Source organism: Benincasa hispida, chromosome 8, assembly GCF_009727055.1.
Source record: "Benincasa hispida cultivar B227 chromosome 8, ASM972705v1, whole genome shotgun sequence".
Lineage (NCBI taxonomy): Eukaryota > Viridiplantae > Streptophyta > Magnoliopsida > Cucurbitales > Cucurbitaceae > Benincasa > Benincasa hispida.
The window spans coordinates 32434729-32455305 of record NC_052356.1 but is presented as its reverse complement, the minus strand read 5'-3'; the positions used below and the strand labels follow the sequence as shown (position 1 = coordinate 32455305).

At 34.4% G+C, this 20577-nt stretch overlaps 1 protein-coding gene across 1 annotated transcript; it reads left to right on the top strand.

Annotated features, from left to right (window-relative positions):
- Window positions 1-16602: 16602 nt before the first annotated feature.
- On the top strand, window positions 16603-19566 carry LOC120082813 (berberine bridge enzyme-like 18). Its single transcript, XM_039038138.1, has 3 exons — window positions 16603-17073; window positions 17586-18071; window positions 18634-19566. Exons 1-3 carry the CDS (start codon window positions 16677-16679, stop codon window positions 19404-19406), a joined length of 1656 nt encoding a protein of 551 aa, XP_038894066.1. The 5' UTR covers window positions 16603-16676; the 3' UTR covers window positions 19407-19566.
- Window positions 19567-20577: the final 1011 nt, after the last annotated feature.

The following is a 20577-nucleotide window of genomic DNA, read 5'->3' as shown; positions in this document are numbered from 1 at the left end:
TGATTCAACGTGTTCTTCCCAAACGCATTCAACACAATTTCTTAGGGTTTAAGAATTTCTCTTAATCGGACACCTAGATTTTAATTGACATTTGTCCTTACGTCTTTAAGCTTTGTTTGTATTCAAATTAGGGTTTTTAAATGTATAATCCACCCCAACGCGTCCAAATACATCGCCCAGAAGCTTTCTCAGCCATTCCATGTATAGGCGAGGCGTGGGCGTGACGTTCGAATTAGACAAAGCAAGGCTAGCATATGCGCTCTCGCTCTTTCTGCTCTCGGCAGTGTCGCTCTCTCCCACTTTCTCGTTGGTCTCGCTCTCTTCACTCTCGCTCTCTCCAGCAATCTCGCTGGCTTGCTCTCTCCAATCTCGCTCTCTCCCATTTCCTCTCCAATCTCGATGGTCTGGATCTCAATGATCTCGCTCTTAGCTACTACGAATTGTTTGTCTCCGTGCAACTTCTACACGTTTTTTCTAGATTTTTCCCAAAATAATTTCCCATATTTTTCTCAGTTCTTCAATCCTTTCTTCAACCATAACGTATTTCACATAACTTCTCTATACTTAGCCGAAATTTTCCAAACTCAATTTCCATATTTTTCTTTTTCAAATCCCCATCCCTTCTTCACCATTTCATACTAACTTTCTCATCAACCTACTCAACTTATTTATACAAATTTAAATAGGGACACACAGTTAAGTGGAAAATTAAGACAATTTAAATAAGAAAATACACTTAAGTGTAAAATTGGGATTCGAGGTTCACAAACCTAGATTGGGTTATTGATTCAGGTTGTTCTTTTCATATGACCCCTCACAAGGACGGGTTCAGTACCTATAAGGATCTAGATGGAGGCTCAGTATACATGGGTAACAATCACTCATGTCCAGTAGTTGAAATTTCCCAGTCTCACTTAAACTAGAAGATGGGATAGTTAAGCTACTAAGAAATGTCAGGCATGTACATAAATTGAAGAGAAATCTGATCTCATTAGGCATGCTTACTCAATTGGCTATGAATATAGAGAAAAATGAGGCAATTATGAAGTTTTAAATAATGGTAAGCCAATTTTTAGAGAGGTTAAAATAAATGGTGTCTATATAGTTTAAGGAGTTCAAAAGATTCAGTTAGCTCTAGTTGTGACTACTATGGAGCCTACTGAAAGAGACCTTTGGCACAAAAGACTCTTACATATTAGTGCCAAAGGCCTACAAGCTCTAGCCAAGCAAGGGATCCTACCAAAGGGGGTTCATAAAAACCTATCCTTCTGTGAGGATTATGTGATAGGGAAGGTAACTAGGCAAAGCTTTGTTAAGGCTGAACATAAAACTAAAACCATACTTGATTATGTGCATTTAGACACATGGGGCCCCTCACCATTCCAATCGTTAAGTGATGTTAGGTATTTCCTAACTTTTGTTCATGACTTCTCTAGGAAATGCTGAATATATTTTCTTAAAACTAAAGATATGATGTTTGAGAAAATCAAAGAGTGGAAGGCTATGGTTGAAAAATAGACTAACTGTCAGATTAAATGCCTTAGAACAGATAATGGACTTGAATTTTGTGCATAAGAATTCAATGTTTTTTGTAGATAGCAAGGGATAATTAGATACGGAACTGTAAGATACACATCTCAACAAAATGGGGTGGTAGTGAGGCTGAACAAAACTATTATGGAAAAGGTTAAAAGTCTCTTATCAGATGTTGTCCTACTAGAGAAATTGTGGGTTGAAGCAACCTCCTATAGTCTACACACTAAACAGATGCCCTCATGCCTCTCTAGACTTGCTCACTTTAGAGGAAAAGTGGACAATCATCCACCTAATCTACGTAACCTAAGGGTTTTTGAGTGTATTGGTTTTGTGCATCAGAATAAGGGAAAGCTAACTACCTGAGCAGTAAAATGTATGTTTTTGGGATTCACTGAAGGAGTGAAAGGTTTTAGACTGTGGCATCCGACAGAGAAGAAATGTGTAACAAGCAGAGATGTTATTTTCAGAGAGACATAAATGTTTATGCAAAAATATAACCCTATTGATTCAACAACACAAGAGCAGACAAAAACAATTGAGGTAGAGCACTCACTATGGCCTACTATAGATCCCCCAAGCTCAAATTCTAATAATTCTAGTTGTCAGTTGCATTATCGTAAAGAAGAAGAAGAAGAAGAGGCAGTTTGTGACATTAATTAAGAGGGACCATATCTAAGGGACTATACCCTAGCTAGAGATAGGCAAATAAGAACTACAGTACCACCTTCAAGATATGATGACTACATCAACTTAGCTCTAAATGCCTTAGAACTGGATAATGACTCTGAAACCTCTACTTTTGAAGAGTCAGAAAGTTGTGCAAAAGCAAGGAAGTGCATAGAAGCAATGAATGATGAGATTGAGTCCTTAATGAGAAATGACACATGGGACCTAGTACTTTTACCTAAAGGGAGCAAACTCATTGTATCCAAATGGGTGTACAAGTTTAAAGAAGGTATCCTTAATGTTCAAGAACCTAGGTATAAGGCTAGGTTGGTTGCAAAGGGGTTCAATTAAAGACAAGGAGTTGACTACAATGAGATATTTTCCATTGTAGTAAAAAAACATCAATCAGACTACTTCTATCTATAGTGGCACAACAAGACCTAAAGCTAGATCAACTTGATGTTAAAACAACCTTCTTACATGGTTTTCTAGAGGAAACCATTTATATGAGTCAACCTAAAGGCTATATTGTCAGTGGGAAAGAAGATCACTATTATTTACTAAAGAGGTCTATCGATGGACATAAGCAGAATACTAGGTGTTGGAATAGAAGATTCAATGAATTCATACAGAAAAATGGGTTTATTACAGGAATGGGATATACCGACTCAAATTTTCAGACCATATAGACTCCAGTAGATCTACTTTGGGATCAGTGTTCACTCTAAATGGAGGAGCAGTAGTATGAAGAAGTATTAAGTAGAGCTAGATTGTAGACTCCACAATAGAAGAAAAATATGTTGTTGCATGTGAAACAGCAAAGGAAGCAGTATGGCTTAGGAAGTTCCTAAATGATCTGGAAGTTGTTCCAGTCATGTCTCTACCAATCACATTGTATTGCGAAAACAGTGGGGCGGTAGTGAACTCCAAAGAACCTAGAAGCCATAAGCGCGGAAAAGATATTGAGCGCAAATATCATCTCATCAGAAAGATCATGCTATGAGAAGACGTTATTGTGAGACAAATAGCGTATGAGAACAATATTTTTGATCCATTTACAAAGGCCTTTCCAGCTATGATTTTCGAGGGTCACTTGAAGAGTTTAGGACTACGGGTAGAATAAATAGGGCAAGTGGGGAAATTGTGGGTGTGAGATGCCCTAGTTTATTGTATTTAGTTTTCTCTCATAGCACTCAACTTTGTTATAACCCACTAGGAGTTTTAGTCCATATGGGAGTTTGTTGGGTTGTATGTTCTAAAACTCGTAGTTTGTAAATAGTAAAGATATATGAAGTTTATTAAGACAAATGTTGTTGATTATTTAATAACCCTAAATTCAATAAACTTTGAACCCTTGGCTATTGTTATGAGTACTTAGACTTTATGTGGAGACATAAACTAGATCAAGTTTGAGTAAAATAGCCTAAACTGTCTATAGTACTTGGATTAGGTTAGGTACCAATTTCTAAAGTACTATTGAATACGACCTGTTTTATGAATGTTACAAATGATGTAAAGTGTCATGAACGATGTGATCAATTCGTTCATGTAGAGACATGTCAGCAGGGGTATTCTACATGATAAGATTGTGTAAGACAGACCACGAAATCGCTGTTATGTATTAACCTCATTTACTGTTAACACTGATTAATTTCACTTCTTGATGACCTGGATAACTTGATCTGAATCATGAACTGTCTATGAACTCCTATTTATTCTCGATTGTTCATTGATCTGCATAAGTGAGGGTAAGCTCAACAACACTGTTCAACATGCCTCCCATTTCAAGGATAAGAACGGGTAGATAGCTGGGGATATAGAATTTTTGAAAGGCTTACGAGCTAACCTTTTGAGCATTTGATAGACATCCAACCACTTCTCAATTCCCTTTATCGATCAAATGCTCGAAAGGTTAGTTGGTAAGCCTTTCTTCTATTTCCTTGATGGGTTTTCGGGTTTCTATCAGATCCTGATTAACCAGGATGACCAACAAAAGACAACCTTTGCATGTCCCTATGGCACATTCGCTTACAGAAGAATGCGATTTGGACTATGTAATGCTCATGCCACCTTTCAGCGTTGTATGATGTCCATATTTTCTGAGTTTATTGAATAATGCATGGAGGTTTTTATGGATTACTTTACTGTGTATGGAGACTTGTTCGCTGATTGTCTGTCTAATTTGTCTAAGGTGCTAGAAAGGTGCATTGAGTCTAACCTGGTTCTTAATTTTGAAAAATGTCATTTCATGGCCTTACGTGGCATTGTATTATGACTTATAGTATCTGAGCATGGCATAAAGGTAGACCATGCCAAGATTGATGTTATTGCTAAGCTCTCTTACCCTACAAATGTGAGGGAGGTTTGTTCGTTTCTTGGTCATGCAGGTTTCTATCACAGGGTCGTAACAGATTTTAGTAAGATTTCTTAGTCGATGACCTCTCTTCTTCAAAAGGATATGGCCTTTGATTTCAATGATGATTGTTGGAGAAGTTCGGATGTGCTAAAGAATGCCTTATCGTGTACTCCGGTCATTCAGGCTCCTCGTTGGGATCTTCCTTTCGAGATTATGTGTGGTGCAAGCGATCATGTTGTAGGAGTAGTGTTGGGGCAGAAGGTTGACAAGAAACATCACGTCATATACTACACCTCGAAGACCCTCAACCCGGCTCAGTGCGACACCACAACAGAAAAGATGTTTTTAGCAGGTATTTTTTACTTAAAAAAAATTTCGCTTTTATATTATAAGATCTGAAGTTATTATCTTTTTTTATCATACAGCTCTGTGCTATCTAATGTCAAAGAAGAAGTCCAAGCCTAGATTGTTGAGGTGGGTTATTCTCTTCCAGATGTTTAACATGAGACTTAATGACAAAAAGGGATGCGAGAATGGCATTGCCGATCACCTTAGCAGAATAGAAGCTGATGGAGGTTGAGAATGGCTAGGTTGATAGCTGGGTTAAAGAAAAGGCGAGTATGAAAAGACGTATCGCGTAACCGTCCCTGTAAGCAGCTGAATTCTTTCTTGATCTATGAACCGACTTGTCTCATTGATACTACTAGGAATTGAATCATTATGGTGGCAAGTCTGACGTGCTGGCTATCTTATCCTTCCTCCCATCCAGGGTGGCTTACTTTATCGCGTCTTTACAGTCGTGTGTAATATAATAGTAATAAGGGCTCTTAGTTCAGTTGTTAGCTAGAAAGTCGGTCTACCCAATGTCTACGGTTCCAATCCTTGTGAGCGTGAAAGTCTGCGAAGTGAGGAGTAGTTCATATTAGTCCACAAAATTTCTTCTATAGAGGTCTCATTCGGTCCAACAATGAGGAGTTGGTGCATTGCAGCAGGTTCGAGCCCTGAGGAAGCACTCTGCGGGGAAGGTCCAGGGGAACGAGAAGGCGGAAAGAGGGACTGCGCGCTTTTCCTTTTTCTCCCTATCTTCTTGGTGGAAATACGTACTACTTGCTTACCCAAGCACTTGGGGTCTTTATGGGTTCGGTAAGATGAGTACTTAAAAGCCAGGGCTTTTCGATGTCTGCCCTCAAGGTCAATTGTGCTAGCATCTCGGAAATTCTCAGCTAGTTGACGGATAACTGTTAGAACGTTGCCAATTTGCTCTAAATGGTACCATTCGCTGATGGTTAAGGTTAAAACAGTGGACTCCTCCGCAGTGCCCGCTCCCTTGTGTTTGAGGGAGTTGGTGCGACGAAGTAGGTGCGGATGAGGCATTCGACTTCGAGTGGCTTTGATACCGGACAGAAGAAAGAGACAGAATAATAACATTGAAATAGCTTACGGGGTGTTTTTCCTAATTTATTCTTATTCCTCAGTTTAAGCTAGCGATGGGGAAAGGCTAGGTAGCTGGCTTTTTGGGATTGCTCGCTGGCTGACTATGACGATTGCCCTCACTCTCAAGCCGCTTCCAATAAGATTGTTTTCAACATTCCCCCCGTGACGCTCCTTTTAAACAACCTTATGCTTAAGAGTCTTAGATATAGATCGAATGTGATTGTTCTTTCTTTATTTTCTTATAATGATGCATTAAGAAATGCGAAAGCCTCTAGTTCCTATTATACTCTGCTTGGATCATTGGCTAAAGCGAAATTTTTGTAACGTGTTAGGGCTGATCACGAATTGAAAGATGGGAACACGTTGATCTTCTTCATTGATGCGGCCTAAAAAATCAGTGTGCTTGTCTTCCTAGCTAAATTTCTTTTTCATTATACACTGTGCATGTCCTCCAAAAGAATATTTCTCAATATATCACTAATGAAAGCTCTTGGAGGAAAGCAAGTGTTATGACTACAAAGACGGCCACTTGCATCTCTTATTGGTATGTTGCAAAAACGATTGAATCAAATCAACAAGTTGTGGATTATGAATAATCGTTTTGATTTGATCAATCAGTCTTTCTGTGGGAACAGTTATACAAGAACATGAGCAATCTAGTATAAGAAGTTCTTCCACCCCCTCCACTCTTGGATTCTTGAGTGGTAAGGAGCAACTGAATCTAATCCTTTAATATTAATGTGGAGAAACAAGAATCACAAAAATATGAAGATGCTGCTAATATTTCAATTAATAAAGTGTATGGATCCATGGCCTATGTGTCTATATAGATCCTGTTCATGGATTAACGAAAAATGTGCAAAAGCTCTATTTGCCTGTCTCCATTCTGATGGAGACTTCCCTAACCACACTTTGATCCAGGCAGACGGTATTTCCATGACTCCCTGATATGATGATATTGTGAATTACTTGATGACTAGTAAGATCACTCATGAAATGAATAGACATAGACAAGATAAAATCAAGAGTGAGTAAAGGTATTATGTATGGGAGGACCCTATTCTGTGGAAATTTTGTTATGATTAGATAGTTAGGAGGTGTGTCCCTAATGACGAGTTCTTTCCTATTGTAGAATTATTTCATAAGCATACATGTGGGAGGACACTTCAGTCCCAAGAGAATCGCAAAAATAGTCTTAGATTCTTGTTTATATTGGGCACATTATTTAGGGATGCATATTTTTGTCTGTCAGAAATCTTGAGGATTGTCTCGTAAGAATGAGATTCCACAATTCCTTATCCTTTCAATGAAATATTTGAATGTTTCAGGGATTGACTTTATGGGGCCTTTTTCTTCTTCTTGTGGGTAGAAATACATTTTATTGGTAATGGATTATGTTTCCAAATATTTGAAGTAAAGGCCACATTACTAATGATGCTAAAGTGGTTGCAGGAATTCTTGAAGACTAACCTTCTATGCAAGTTTTGGCTTCCCTAAAGCAATCATCAGCGATGAAGGATCACATTGTTTTCAACCGGTCCATTCCTCCTTGTTGAAAAAGTACAGTGTTCAACATCGTATTGCCACCCCATACCCCCCCCCCCCCCCTCAAACTAATAAGGTTAGGCGGAGGTGTCCAACAAGGAAATAAAGACCATTTTGAAAAAGGTGGCCAACTCAGGAAGGAAGGATTGGAGCTTCCGACTTGATGACACTCTGTGGGCTTACAAGACATCCTTCAAGACTCCTATTGGGATGTCTCCCTATCGGATGGTTTGTGGAAAAGCTTGCCATCTTCCAGTTGAAATCTAGGACAAGGCTTATTAGGCAATCAAAAAGTGCAGCTGGGACTTAGAGGCAGTTGGAGAGGCCAGACTTATACAACATCAAGAGTTAGAAGAGTTCAGGTTAGAGTGTTTTGATAATTCTTTGATTTATAAGAAAAAATGAAGGACCTTTGTTATTGCTCCATAGAACTACATGTTAGATTTGTGATATGTTTGCATCTATTAGATATTTTATTCATTGTTAGCTTTTCTCGAATTATTTATAGAAAGAGTATAACTTTAAGGATACGAGTCTCGAAATATATCTCGAACTACATGTTAGATTTGTGATATATTTCCATCTGTTAGGTATTTTATTCATTGTTAGCTTTTCCTGAAGTATTTATAGAAAGAGTCTAACTCTAAGGGCACGAGTCTCGAAATATATCTCGAAATTAGATTTGAGAACAAGCGTTGTGGAATATTATTGGGAGTGTTTTTCTTTAAACAGGTTCAAGGTAAATTTTTGGTTTTTGTTATAGTAGCATCGTTATGTTGCCGAAAATTTTTCATCGTCTTCATAGCTCATATCTAGGTAACTAAGCTTCTCTTCTTCAAGATCTTGAAAAAGAAGATTCTCTCATTTATTCAACTATTGAGTTTTCTTGTTTTGCAGGTGCAACAAAGGAGTAAAGATTTGGTATCGCAACCTCTTTATGCTTTTTCTTGGGGAACTCTAGATCCAATACATTCCCTACAAGAATTTTTCCTTGAATGTACCATTTATGCTCATTGGTAATGTAAAGAGTTTGTAATTATGAAAGTTTGTTTTTTTTAATCAACTTAAGAATTAAACATGACATGTTTTAAGCCTCAGTTATTTTGGTAATGTAAATAGGTCAAATAACATTATTAATTTGAAAAGTTGGATAAAAGACAAGGTATGAGTTCCCACCCCATGTTTGTACAACGTAACATTTATAGTTATGCTACTAGTGTGAGTGCAGGTTTTTCTATCATGTGAGTGCATGTTTTTCTATGCTTCTAGTGCTTGCGTCTACCTGAATTTAAGCAATTGGAAACTAATGTTCATATTTACTTATGTGTTAATGATTTGGAAACGAAACGACTGTTAGACACGTGCTTATTAAAATCATGGTAACATTTGTTTTGTAGCCCTAAGATGCTTATGTTTTGGAGAAGCTTGGTACAGAGGAGTTGTGCAAACATTATACTAAGGATTTCGGTATTGAGTACCAAATTGGGAGGTTCCACAACATTTATGGTCCATTTGGTACATGGAAAGTTAGATCCAAATGCAAGAAATGGTTATGTTGTCTCTGAACAATTCGTAATGTAAGATCTAATGCTATCGGTTCATTCATATAGGTAGAAGAGAAAAGGATCCTACTGCATTCTGTAGAAAGGCCCTCACTTATGTAGACAAGTTTGAGAAGTGGGGAGATGGTCTTCCAACAAGATCTTTTGTTGCATTCTGCAGAAAGGCCCTCACTTCTGTAGACAAGTTTGAGATGTGGGGAGATGGTCTTCAAACAAGATCTTTTGCTACATTCTGCAGAAAGGCCCTCACTTCTATAGACAAGTTTGAGATGTGGAAAGATGGTCTTCAAACAAAATCTTTTGCTACATTCTNGAAAGGCCCTCACTTCTATAGACAAGTTTGAGATGTGGAAAGATGGTCTTCAAACAAAATCTTTTGCTACATTCTGCAGAAAGGCCCTCACTTCTGTAGACAAGTTTGAGATGTGGGGAGATGGTTTTCAAACAAGATCTTTCACTTTCATTGATGAATGTGTAGAAGGTGTCTTGAGGTAAGAAAGCTCAATTGTTGTAAATTCCATGTTTAAAATTTTTGCTTTCTTGGATTTAGTATAATCTTAAGCACCTTAAGAGTCTTCAAAGGTAGAAAGAGTTTGAGACATTTGGAGATACCCTCCAAGGACTTTGGGATTAGTTTAGGTGGGTTATGAACATAATGCAAACGGGAAAATAATCTTAGTTTAAGTCATTTTTGGCTTATTGGTTTCAGCTCAACTTTAGCTAAGGGAAAATAATTAATGTATATTTTGTGATATGAGCAACTTTTGTTATATAAACTTTGAAAGGTTGGAATTGTATATTAAGTTTGTGAAGATGTACAATATTGAATAACAAATGACATATTTTCCTGATATGCAACATTCTTTAATATGTTTTTATAAGTTGTTTTCCCATTTTTCTCTGCTTGCACGAAGTCATGCTTTCGATTTGGATCAAATCTGTGGTGGATGATGGAGAACATAACGAAGGAGCAATTGAAAGACTATTTGGGAAACACTAGGGGGGGATATTTACAAGTTTTAGTTTGTATTTTATAGTTTAAAAGTAAGTTATTGCTCTTGTTTGGATCAAAATTTTAATTTTGCTATGTAACGCTTATGAGTTTGGTAATTTGTTGTTTACCTATGTTTTAGAATTAAATTATCATCTCCAATTCCTCTTTTGTAACTTATTGTTATGGATTTATGAAAGCAAGTAATTAAGAATTTATTTTGTGCATGTACAAGTTGATTACCTTGGTTTTAGGGGCTTGTCATTTTTAACTTTGTGACCGACAGTAAAAATGGATTGGACAATTATTATATTGAATACACGGATAATAATTGAAAAAAAAAGGGACATGATATTTACAAAAAACGAACAATAATTGAAAAAAATTGACAATAATAACCGACATTAAAGCCCAGAATTATTGTAGTGAAACGAAAGATGTTTTTGTCAACACCATTAAACATGTCGTTTAAGGTCCTTGAGTTTGCTAAGGAGGCTTCATCCTCCTCTTCAGTCTTCTTAACGTCAGACTTGAGATTCAATTCACTTTTCTCATTAGCTACATGAAGATGTGACCAACAAACAATAATTAATTTCTAGAATTTTTTGTCTAAGGATTTTAGAAATGTTGTCATCCTCGCTTTCCAGTATGCATAGTTAGTTTTATCTAATAAGAGAAGACGTGTGACAGATCCTCCTTCTTTTACTTCTTTCCTCAAGGAGTGATAGGATCAAAACAATAGAGATAATAGTGATTCACTCTGATACCAAATGAAAATGTAAGGAGGTGTCTACTGCAAGTTAACAATGTTACCCAAAAAGTTACAACATTCCATAAAATAGTTACCGAAAATAATAAACATATAAATGAACACTAGAGATTGATAACCCAGCTCGGTGTAAACCATTTATGTCTTAGGGCAATGTATCTAGGAAAGATAGCTTCACTGAAATCAATTATAAGCAATTATAATGTAGTACATATTTCTAATAATAACACGATTATAATGACTCCCTTACAACTTTATCACTCAACCAAATACCTAAACTTTCCGTAGGTGTGAAACTACTTCTTGCAGTAATTTAGGCTCCCCTTTTAAGTTATAGTATTAGGGAAGAATGTCTTAGGCTCTCCCTAAGACCAAAACTCCCTATTTACAAGACTCCAGCTCCCCTCAAGTCGTGAGACTCCTTCTCACTTGAATCTTATATTTCCTCTTAAGAACAAAGTCCCCTTTGCTCGATTAACTTAGACTCCTTCAAAGCATGAGAATTCCTTCTCAAATAAATCTCATTACACAAAACATAAGTAACTTGAAGTACGTATCCAAGTAATTAAACTCTTTCTTCTATCTATAATTCGATCAAATGCATGTTATTGTATAACTCAAGGGTGCTCTTAGAAAACAAAATAGTTAACCCAATAAAAGGACTAAATGTCCTTTAAATATGCACAACATATACATGGAAGAGCAACACTAACTTCCAAAGCAGACGTACACATAAAAAGGAAAGGGATCAACAAATAATACTACATAAGGAAAAATCTGATAAGGAAAGTATTTTGTAGAATCAACATTTCTGTAGAACATCCATTTTCCAAAAACTACAAATGCAGAGAAAATTTAAATAACATCCGTGACACTTAAACAAATGTAGCCAACTACATAATATCAAACATCAACCTTGTTGATCAGGATGTCAATGAGGAGTTAAGGTACTCTTTCTAGCTTGGGTGATGAGCAATTTTGCTTATATTGTAAATTGCGAGGTTTAGATCTTTTGATAATTCCATGAACTGTTCTTTGGATTCTTTTGTTGTGATTGAATGATTATGATTATTTTTCTGTTTGAGGTTGTATGATCATTAGTTAGATTTCGAATTGCAATATGTGACATATAATTGCAATTTGATTAAAAGTAATAAAGGGTTAGATTAACTTGTAAACTATTGATCCTAATAATGAATAATGTTGAAATCAACTTAGGGAGAATCATGATGAATGTTAATTTAGGTAATTTTTAGTTGATATTCATCTTAGTGAGATTCAAATTCGTAATACCGCTAGTCGAAATTGATTGCGATGCTTTTCATCTAATTAAATTGATTAATTAGATAAATTAGGTTCTCATCTATCTTTCCTAGGTGGGTTGGTTAAGTTTAGAACAATATATGAATTAATTTGATGAACCTGTGATGGGGAATAACTCATAAGCTTAAGGTAGACCATTTAATTAGTGAATTCAATTCCTATTTACTTTTTCTACAATTTTCTTTTCATACAATCAAGCAATCCAAACTTCAAAACCCCCTTTTGGTTACCTTGGACCATTTACAATTCAATTGAAATATTTAAAGGTTTCATGAGTTCGACCTAGTGCTAATATTTCTGAATTAGAGCAGAAAACGGAATAATTATTTGAATGAGTCGAAAGCCTCGACGACTTTCGATTCGTCAAAAGCAAACCACCAGATAAATAAGGACAACTATGAGAATAACTTTTGAAAGAAACACAATCTTCTTTGAGGATGATATGGAAGAGAGCGCCTGCAAATCTAAAACAAATAAAGAAAATATTTTCAGACTGAAACAAAGTGCTTGACATTCCACAAAATAAACTGCACAACATTTTGCCTATAAAAAAATTCAACCAACTCAACTGTAGTAACAAAGTTAATGAAAAGTGGAACATGTGAATGGGGTCGTTAATAACTAATATTGTTTTTAGATTTCATATTGTTTCAAGAAATGACTATTGAGCCATCTTATTTTTCTAAGGCTTTCAAGATTGTTGAATGGAAGAAAGCAATGAAGAAAGAATTTGATGGCCTTACTATGTTACGAACTACGAAACGAGCTATAGGATGTAAATGGGTGTACAAGATTAAACGTCATCCAGATGATAGTATAGTTTGACTCGGTTAGTGGCTAAAAGATATTATCAAGAAAAAGGAGTTGATTTTGATGAGACATTCATTCCAATCTAAGGCCAACAACAAGGATTTGTTTATCCTTCACAATTGAATGCCATCTGCAAATTACACAAGTCCTTATATGGACTAAAGGCCTCCTTGTTTGATTCTTCCTTATTAGTGTGAAGTTATAAAGGCTCAATGATATGATACTAACTAGGAATGATTCAAGCTCTCTTGATACTCTCATCACCTTACCAAAGAAAAAAAATGAGATTTCTGATCTGGAAAATCGTCGATACTTTCTTGGTTTAGAAGTCTCCCAGATTGCAAAAGGCATTCGAGTCAACCAAGCTAAGTATACTCGTGATGTCTTGAAACGTTTTGGTATGATTAATGCTAAAACATGCTCTACACCATTAGCATTGACAAGCTCTAATTATATTAGCCAGCCTTGTTCTACTGATGATCCACAAAATTATATGGCATCAATTGGTGCTCTTCATTACCTATCAACAGACCCGATATCATCTTTGCTACGAGTAAATTGTCTCAATATATGCATAGACCTCACGACTCTCGCATTTGGTAGCTACTAAGCATATTTTATGCTATCTGAATGTATCCCTTGGCTGTTGATTTTCTTCGTCTACGTGCCTTCTTGAATTCAGATTGGTTTGGAACCTCCAGTCTCGTTGGATAACTATTTTGTTGCTTGTTTTTGTTTTTTAAAATTAAGCCCATGAACATTACTTCCACCTCTAAATTTCTTCATTTTTTATTTATTTTCACCCATGGTTTAAAAAACCAAACAATTATCTCTAAATTTCTTCATTTTTTATTTACTTTTCACCCATGGTTTAAAAAACCAAACAAAATTTTGATAACTAAAAAAAGTAGCTTTCAAAAAGCTTTTATTATGAGAATTTGGCTTAGAATTCAACCATTGTACTTAAGAAAAATGTAAATCATTGTTAAAAAAAAAAAAAAAAAACAAAATGATTACCAAAAACCTTAATGGTTAAGTTTATTATTACATTTCTATAAATTAAGATTTCTTCTATAAATAGTCTTCGTACTTTGATTATTCTTTTATGAGGAGAACATTCTTAGGTTTATGAGAGATTATTTCATTTGTTTGCTATAAATCTTGTGACTTGTTTTTCTTGTTATTCTTCAAAATGAATCTTTAAATTTGGCTTTACATTACATTTTTTTTAAAAAAAAATTACGAATACTAGCTAAGAATTTAATCCTTTTGCTATGATTGTTTAAATTAGGCTAAAATATAAAAAATACCCCTAAATTTTGTATTTTGTGTCACAAATATTCCCATACTTTTAAAAGTTAAAAAAATACCTTTAAACTTCCAAAATGAGTTCAAAAATACCCGTACCATTAGTTTTGGATAGAAACCATTAGTTTTGTTGCTAGTTCCAAAATAGTAATTAGAATGAGAATTGTATACAATGGAAGGCCAAGTAATAGACTAAGTGATAGAACACTATTATCATTATTTCTCATAGATAGACACTGATAGTTGTTTATCACTGTCTATCTGCAATAGATAATGATAGCTTTTTATCTCTGTCTATTAGTGATAGATTACTATCAATTTGTTGAAAATTGAATCTGAGCAGAAGCGTGTGGACCGTCTTCCATTCGGTTTTTACATTTTATGAGAAACAAAAACAACATGCTAAACGGAGCATAAAACAGATAAACTCATAAAAGTATGCTTTAATGAAGTAGAAACAAAGGAAAAGGATCGTTCTTATCTTTGTAAACTCCCGTGCCTCTCAATCCTTCCTCTAGCTTTTCAAACGAATGTCTTCTCAATTGATCTCGAACACGACCATAAGAATAACCTTGTTATTCTCTTAGGAATTCCAATAATTTGAAAAGTGGTATCCAACAATTGGAAGAGGATGAGATAGGAATTTCTTTGAGAGAATGAAGAGAGGTTTTTCCTTTTGGTGGCTATGTTAAAATCTCACCAAATGAAATCTAGCCCTCAAAAGGGCTATAAGAGGAATTTATATAGAAAAAGGTTAACCCCTTCTCCAAGTTTTTCCTTTTATACAGTTGTGCTAAATTAATTAAATAACCTTTATTTAAATACTTAGTACAATAATTAAATAACTATATATATTAAATCTAATTTAATATATATACACGGTTAATTAATAAATATAAACCTCACATGTTTATATGCATCCCCTCCTCATAAAATTTCTTAATTTTTTAATTAATTATTAATTAATCAATTAAATAATTATATTAAATCATATTTAGTATAAAGTTAATTAACATAAAAGGAATGTCATCTATGTTGAGTGTAATCTAATTACAGAATTGAGTCTAATGAAAAACTTGTAGGCCCACGTTTCAACACCCTTAATAGTTGTTGATCCTGAGGGAGAGAGACAGAATGATATCGACCAGTAATAGTTGTGTCATATCAATTGTCACTTTTACAACTTGGATTAAAGTTTTAAAATATCGATAAAAATATTCTGTCGATAAATTGATATATTTGTAAATAAAAAGGTTTGGTATTGATAATAAATATTTATAGATATCTCCAACATCTTTTAATGTTTGTAATCTATTTATATGAAGAAGAATATTAATAACAATATACATAATTTAGTTGGGAGTCAAAACAACTCAATTATTAATCTAAAGAAATATTATAAAATTCTTTATTTGGAGAAGTATTCATCGATATCGATATTTTATAGTTACATCCGTTGTTATATCCATCAAATTGAATTGTGATATCGATATTGATATCGATATTTTAATCATTGATTTCGAACAAGCAGCGTCTTATTAAAATAAAAATAATTAAGAAAAAATTGTCATGTGGTAACCTATACTTAAATAATTGAATGAAATGCAACAAAGAAAAAGTATCGAAGGAGGCCGCCTTATTTATTATTTTTTCCCTATTATTCTCCATCAAAAGAGAGAAAAATATTGAAGGGAAGTTAATTAACCACATAGTTAACCAGCCTAGATAACCTGTGTGCTTTTTGCCCAAAACTTTCTTCCCTCTTCTTTTTCCTGTTTCATTCCATTCAAGATGTTGACTTTTGACGATAATAATAATTCATCTTTGTGCATTCCTTTCGATCACATATGAAAAATAAATTAAACATTTTTTAAAATCAAATTTATGATTAGACTATTGAGTGAGCTACATCAAGATACGTGAAAATAGCTAGATTGTAAAAAATCAATACTTGTGTGCATGTCCATCGCACATGCACAAAATTCGTAAATAATTTTTTTTTAAAGGTAAGAGTTCGCCACATAATATACTATAATTAGATAATTAAATTTTATGCACAAATAATAAATAAAATTATCAGGTGATAATTTGTGATTGAACACTTGAGTGAGGTGCATGAAGATAGATACAATTTAGGATAGGCCGATATATTGTTTTAAATTATAAAGTATGCGTAACAACCAAGTATTTATATAAAGCTCATGTGGCTCCCTCAATTATTTCCACTTCTTTTTGTTTTTCTTTTTGCTTGCTCCCCACTCTTCACTCCCAAGTCCCAAGATCTACCATTTTTTCTGTGTCTTCTATTAAAACAAGCCCCACTCTCCACAAGCTACACTAAAAAACCCTCTCTTCCTATTTCTCTTCTTCATCAAAATGAAGTTTGTTTCAAATTTTTTGGCTTCTACCATTGTTTTTTCTGTACTAACTTTTGGAATATGGGAATCTTCAGCCAATCCCTATCCCTTTGAGTTTCTCCAATGCCTTTCTCTTCATTCCCCTAAGGGAGCTGACTCCATTTTCAACCTCATCTACACTCCAACCAACTCTTCTTTCTCTCATATTTTGAACTTTTCAATTAGAAATCTCAGATTCTCAACAGCCACCACCCCAAAACCCCTTCTCATCATCACCCCTTTACACCCTTCCCATGTTCAAGCCTTGGTTATTTGCTGCAAAGTCCATGGCTTTCAAATTCGAATTCGAAGCGGCGGCCACGACTACGAGGGTCTTTCTTATGTTTCCGACGTCCCATTCATGCTCGTGGACTTAGGTAATATTACCTAATCGCTAAATTTGAAAGCTTAATTTATGTACTCTAAACTAGGACACATTTAAGTTTGGGATTGATTTGTCCAAGATTTTGGTTCATTTTTCTATATTTAAAAACAACCCTATTATATTTAAAAACACTATAATTGAATATTTCCTTACCAAATATTATAGCCAACTCCTTTAGGTCTAAAGGTTGAAGTTTAAAAAGCATTAATTTGCTTCCTATTACATTTAATTTTGCTTCTGTTTGAATTGACTTTAAAAAAAAGTATTTTTCAAAAAATTCATTTTTATTTAAACTCTTTTGACAAAAATTATTAGAAAATACATTTCAAAAACTATTTTAAGTGGTTGTCAAACATTACAATTTTTTCCGAAATGACTTTTTTTAAATTAAACACTTGAAAATACGTCCCAATCACATCCTAAATGCCCAACTTCGTACCATTATTTTAAAAGTTACACAAATCCCAAACTATGTCTCACTCTTCATAATATTTTCTTCCATAGGTGATTATAGATCAATTGCCATTGACACTCAGAACAACACCGCATGGGTTGAGTCTGGCGCAACTCTCGGTGAGCTCCATTACAGGATCGCCAAGAAGAGCCAAACTCTCGCATTCCCGGCGGGCGGTTGTCCAACTGTTGGTATCGGAGGACACTTGAGCGGCGGCGGCCACGGTGGGTTGCTCAGAAAATATGGTCTTGCTGCTGATCATGTGGTTGATGCCTTGTTGGTTGATGCAAATGGAAAGCTTTTGGATAGAAAATCAATGGGGGAGGATTTGTTTTGGGCCATTAGAGCTGGTGGAGGAGGAAGCTTTGGGATCGTTCTTGCATGGAAGATAAAGCTGGTTTATGTTCCTCCAACTGTCACAGTTTTTACAGTTAGCAAAAAAATGGATCAGAATACTTTGAAGTTGATCCATCAGTGGCAATACGTTGCAAGCAAGCTGGATGAGAATCTGTTCATTGGCATCACCTTGATTATTGGTATGGTTACACTATCATTTAAATCATTTACATATATACACTATAAATTAAATTTCATCCATACCTTAAAGTTGTGTCTACTCTACTAATATCAACCGAAAAGGTGTTTTCGGACGGTTAACTCTCAATGAATCTTTCGAACGAAACTTAGTGTCGAGAAAGGTTCGTTTTTGTTTATACTTTCTTCGACACAATGAAATTCTCTTTTAGTACAAATCGTATCGATTTTTATTTTAAACTTTCAATTTCATCATGGATGTAACTTGAACTTTAGATAAATGAGTGTTGCAATTTTTACTTTCACAAGTATTTTTATATTCGTTTAATGGATTTTAAAGCATATACATATGTGTGTATATACACACATAAAATTCAAAAATTAAATACCATAAATGAAATGGTTTTCGATCAAGGCCTTAGCATAAAGAAATTACAGATCTTCTTAGCATAAACAAAAGTTAAATACCAAAAATGGAATGGTTATCGAACCAGACCCTAAGCATAAACAAATGAATTAATGTTCCAAACACAATAATTTGCTGTTTTTTCCTTCTAATAATAGGTCCTAATAACTCGAGGCAAGGAGGAAGAAGAACAAGAACGAGAACAAGAACAGTGAATGCCTCATTCTTTTCTCTATTTCTTGGCAAAGCAAATGAGCTTCTCTCCATCATGCAAAAGAGCTTCCCAGAGCTAGGATTGTTAAAAGAAGATTGCATAGAAAATAATTGGATTGAATCTTTTCTCATATTAGCAGGCTTTACAAATGGAGAATCCTTAGAAGAAGCTTTACTCAATAGAAGCACAACACCATCCTACATTGGAGCCTACAAAGTCAAATCAGATTATGTGAAAGAACCCATCTCAGAAATTGGCTTAAATGGGATGTGGCAGATGTTAAGAACTACAAACATTGAATCAGCTTCAATTGTTTTGCTTCCTTATGGAGGAAAAATGAATGAATTTTCTGAGTCAGAAATTCCATATCCACATAGATCTGGCTATGTGTTTAAAATTGGATATTTTGTTGTGTGGAAAGCAATAGGAGTTAAGGCAGCTGATAGGCACTTGATTTGGAGTAGAGAGGTTTACGATTACATGGCTCCTTTCGTTTCGAAGTCGCCAAGATCTGCATATATTGGTTATAGAGACATTGATATAGGAATGAATAAGGAGTTTGGGAAAGGTACTAGTTATAAAGAAGCAAGCATTTGGGGACTAAAGTATTTTGGGAATAATTTCAAGAGATTAGTGCAAGTAAAAACTAAGGTTGATCCTTATGAGTTCTTTAGGTATGAGCAAAGTATACCCTCTTTTGTACTTCAGTGGTCATAGAATTAAGTTTGATAATCTTTGGCCTTTGGAATAATCTATTTGGGATAATGCTGTTTTGTTTGTGGCAAAAATATTTTATTGACTTACCTTTTTCTCTTGATGAGGGAGAGATATAACAATATAATGTATTGTGAAAATAATAGAGAGTTGCTAGCTCATATGAATGTGTGTTTTCAAATGTTATACGTATCATTCTATTAGCACACTATAACAAAACTCGAATTTCATGACATTTAAAAATGTTAGATTTAAAATTCGTAACAGTTATTTTCAATCATCGTATCGTTGGTAAAGGTATGAGCATCAATGACAGTTTCTGAAAAATGCCATAATTAGTATTCTCATGATAATATATAACTATCCATAATGAATAATTCTTGACAATCATAAATTATCATTATCAAAATATTATGATAGATTATTATTGTCATCAATAACTCAAAAATGGATATTTTATGTAGTGTTATGGGTAGTGCTGACAATTATAAAATGTCAAAGAAGAATATATAGGGACACTTTTTTTCTTGTCAAGAATATTTGAACCATAGCACTTTATTGTCAAGAATATTTGAATCATAACAAGTATTTTATGTCAATAAATATTCTATCACAATACATTTTCATTGTCACAGAATTTCATATTTATGACACTTTTATATTGTCGATAAAATACATGTTTTGATAGTTTGTTGGTTTCTTGAACTTTGTAATTACACACGTGATTTTCATCATCAACTAATATTATTTTAACACAGAATAGATACCAACATAAATAAGAACTTTAAAAGTAAGAATAAAGTTGATAATATTTTTTACAAAGAAACTAAATGTTAAAGAAGGTGAACCAAAACTTCAGCCCATTTTTAGCTCATTGTGTCTCCGACTCTTGTTCAAACAATAAAACAGAAAGAAGTTAATAAGTTGTTATAACGGTTTTTTTTTTTTTTTTTAGTTTTTCCAGCCATCTGTATATAATAACTGAATGTAAAAAGAGTATGTGGACATTTGTTATTCATTCTTCAAATACGCAAAAACTAGAAAATATAAAGTGAAAGGGAGTCGTGAAGAGAGGGCTTATCAGGAATTTTTATAATCTTGAAGCTTCTAAATTAAATCTTGAAGATCCTTTCAAAGTGGATGTAGGTGGCCTTAAACACCGAACCACTATACT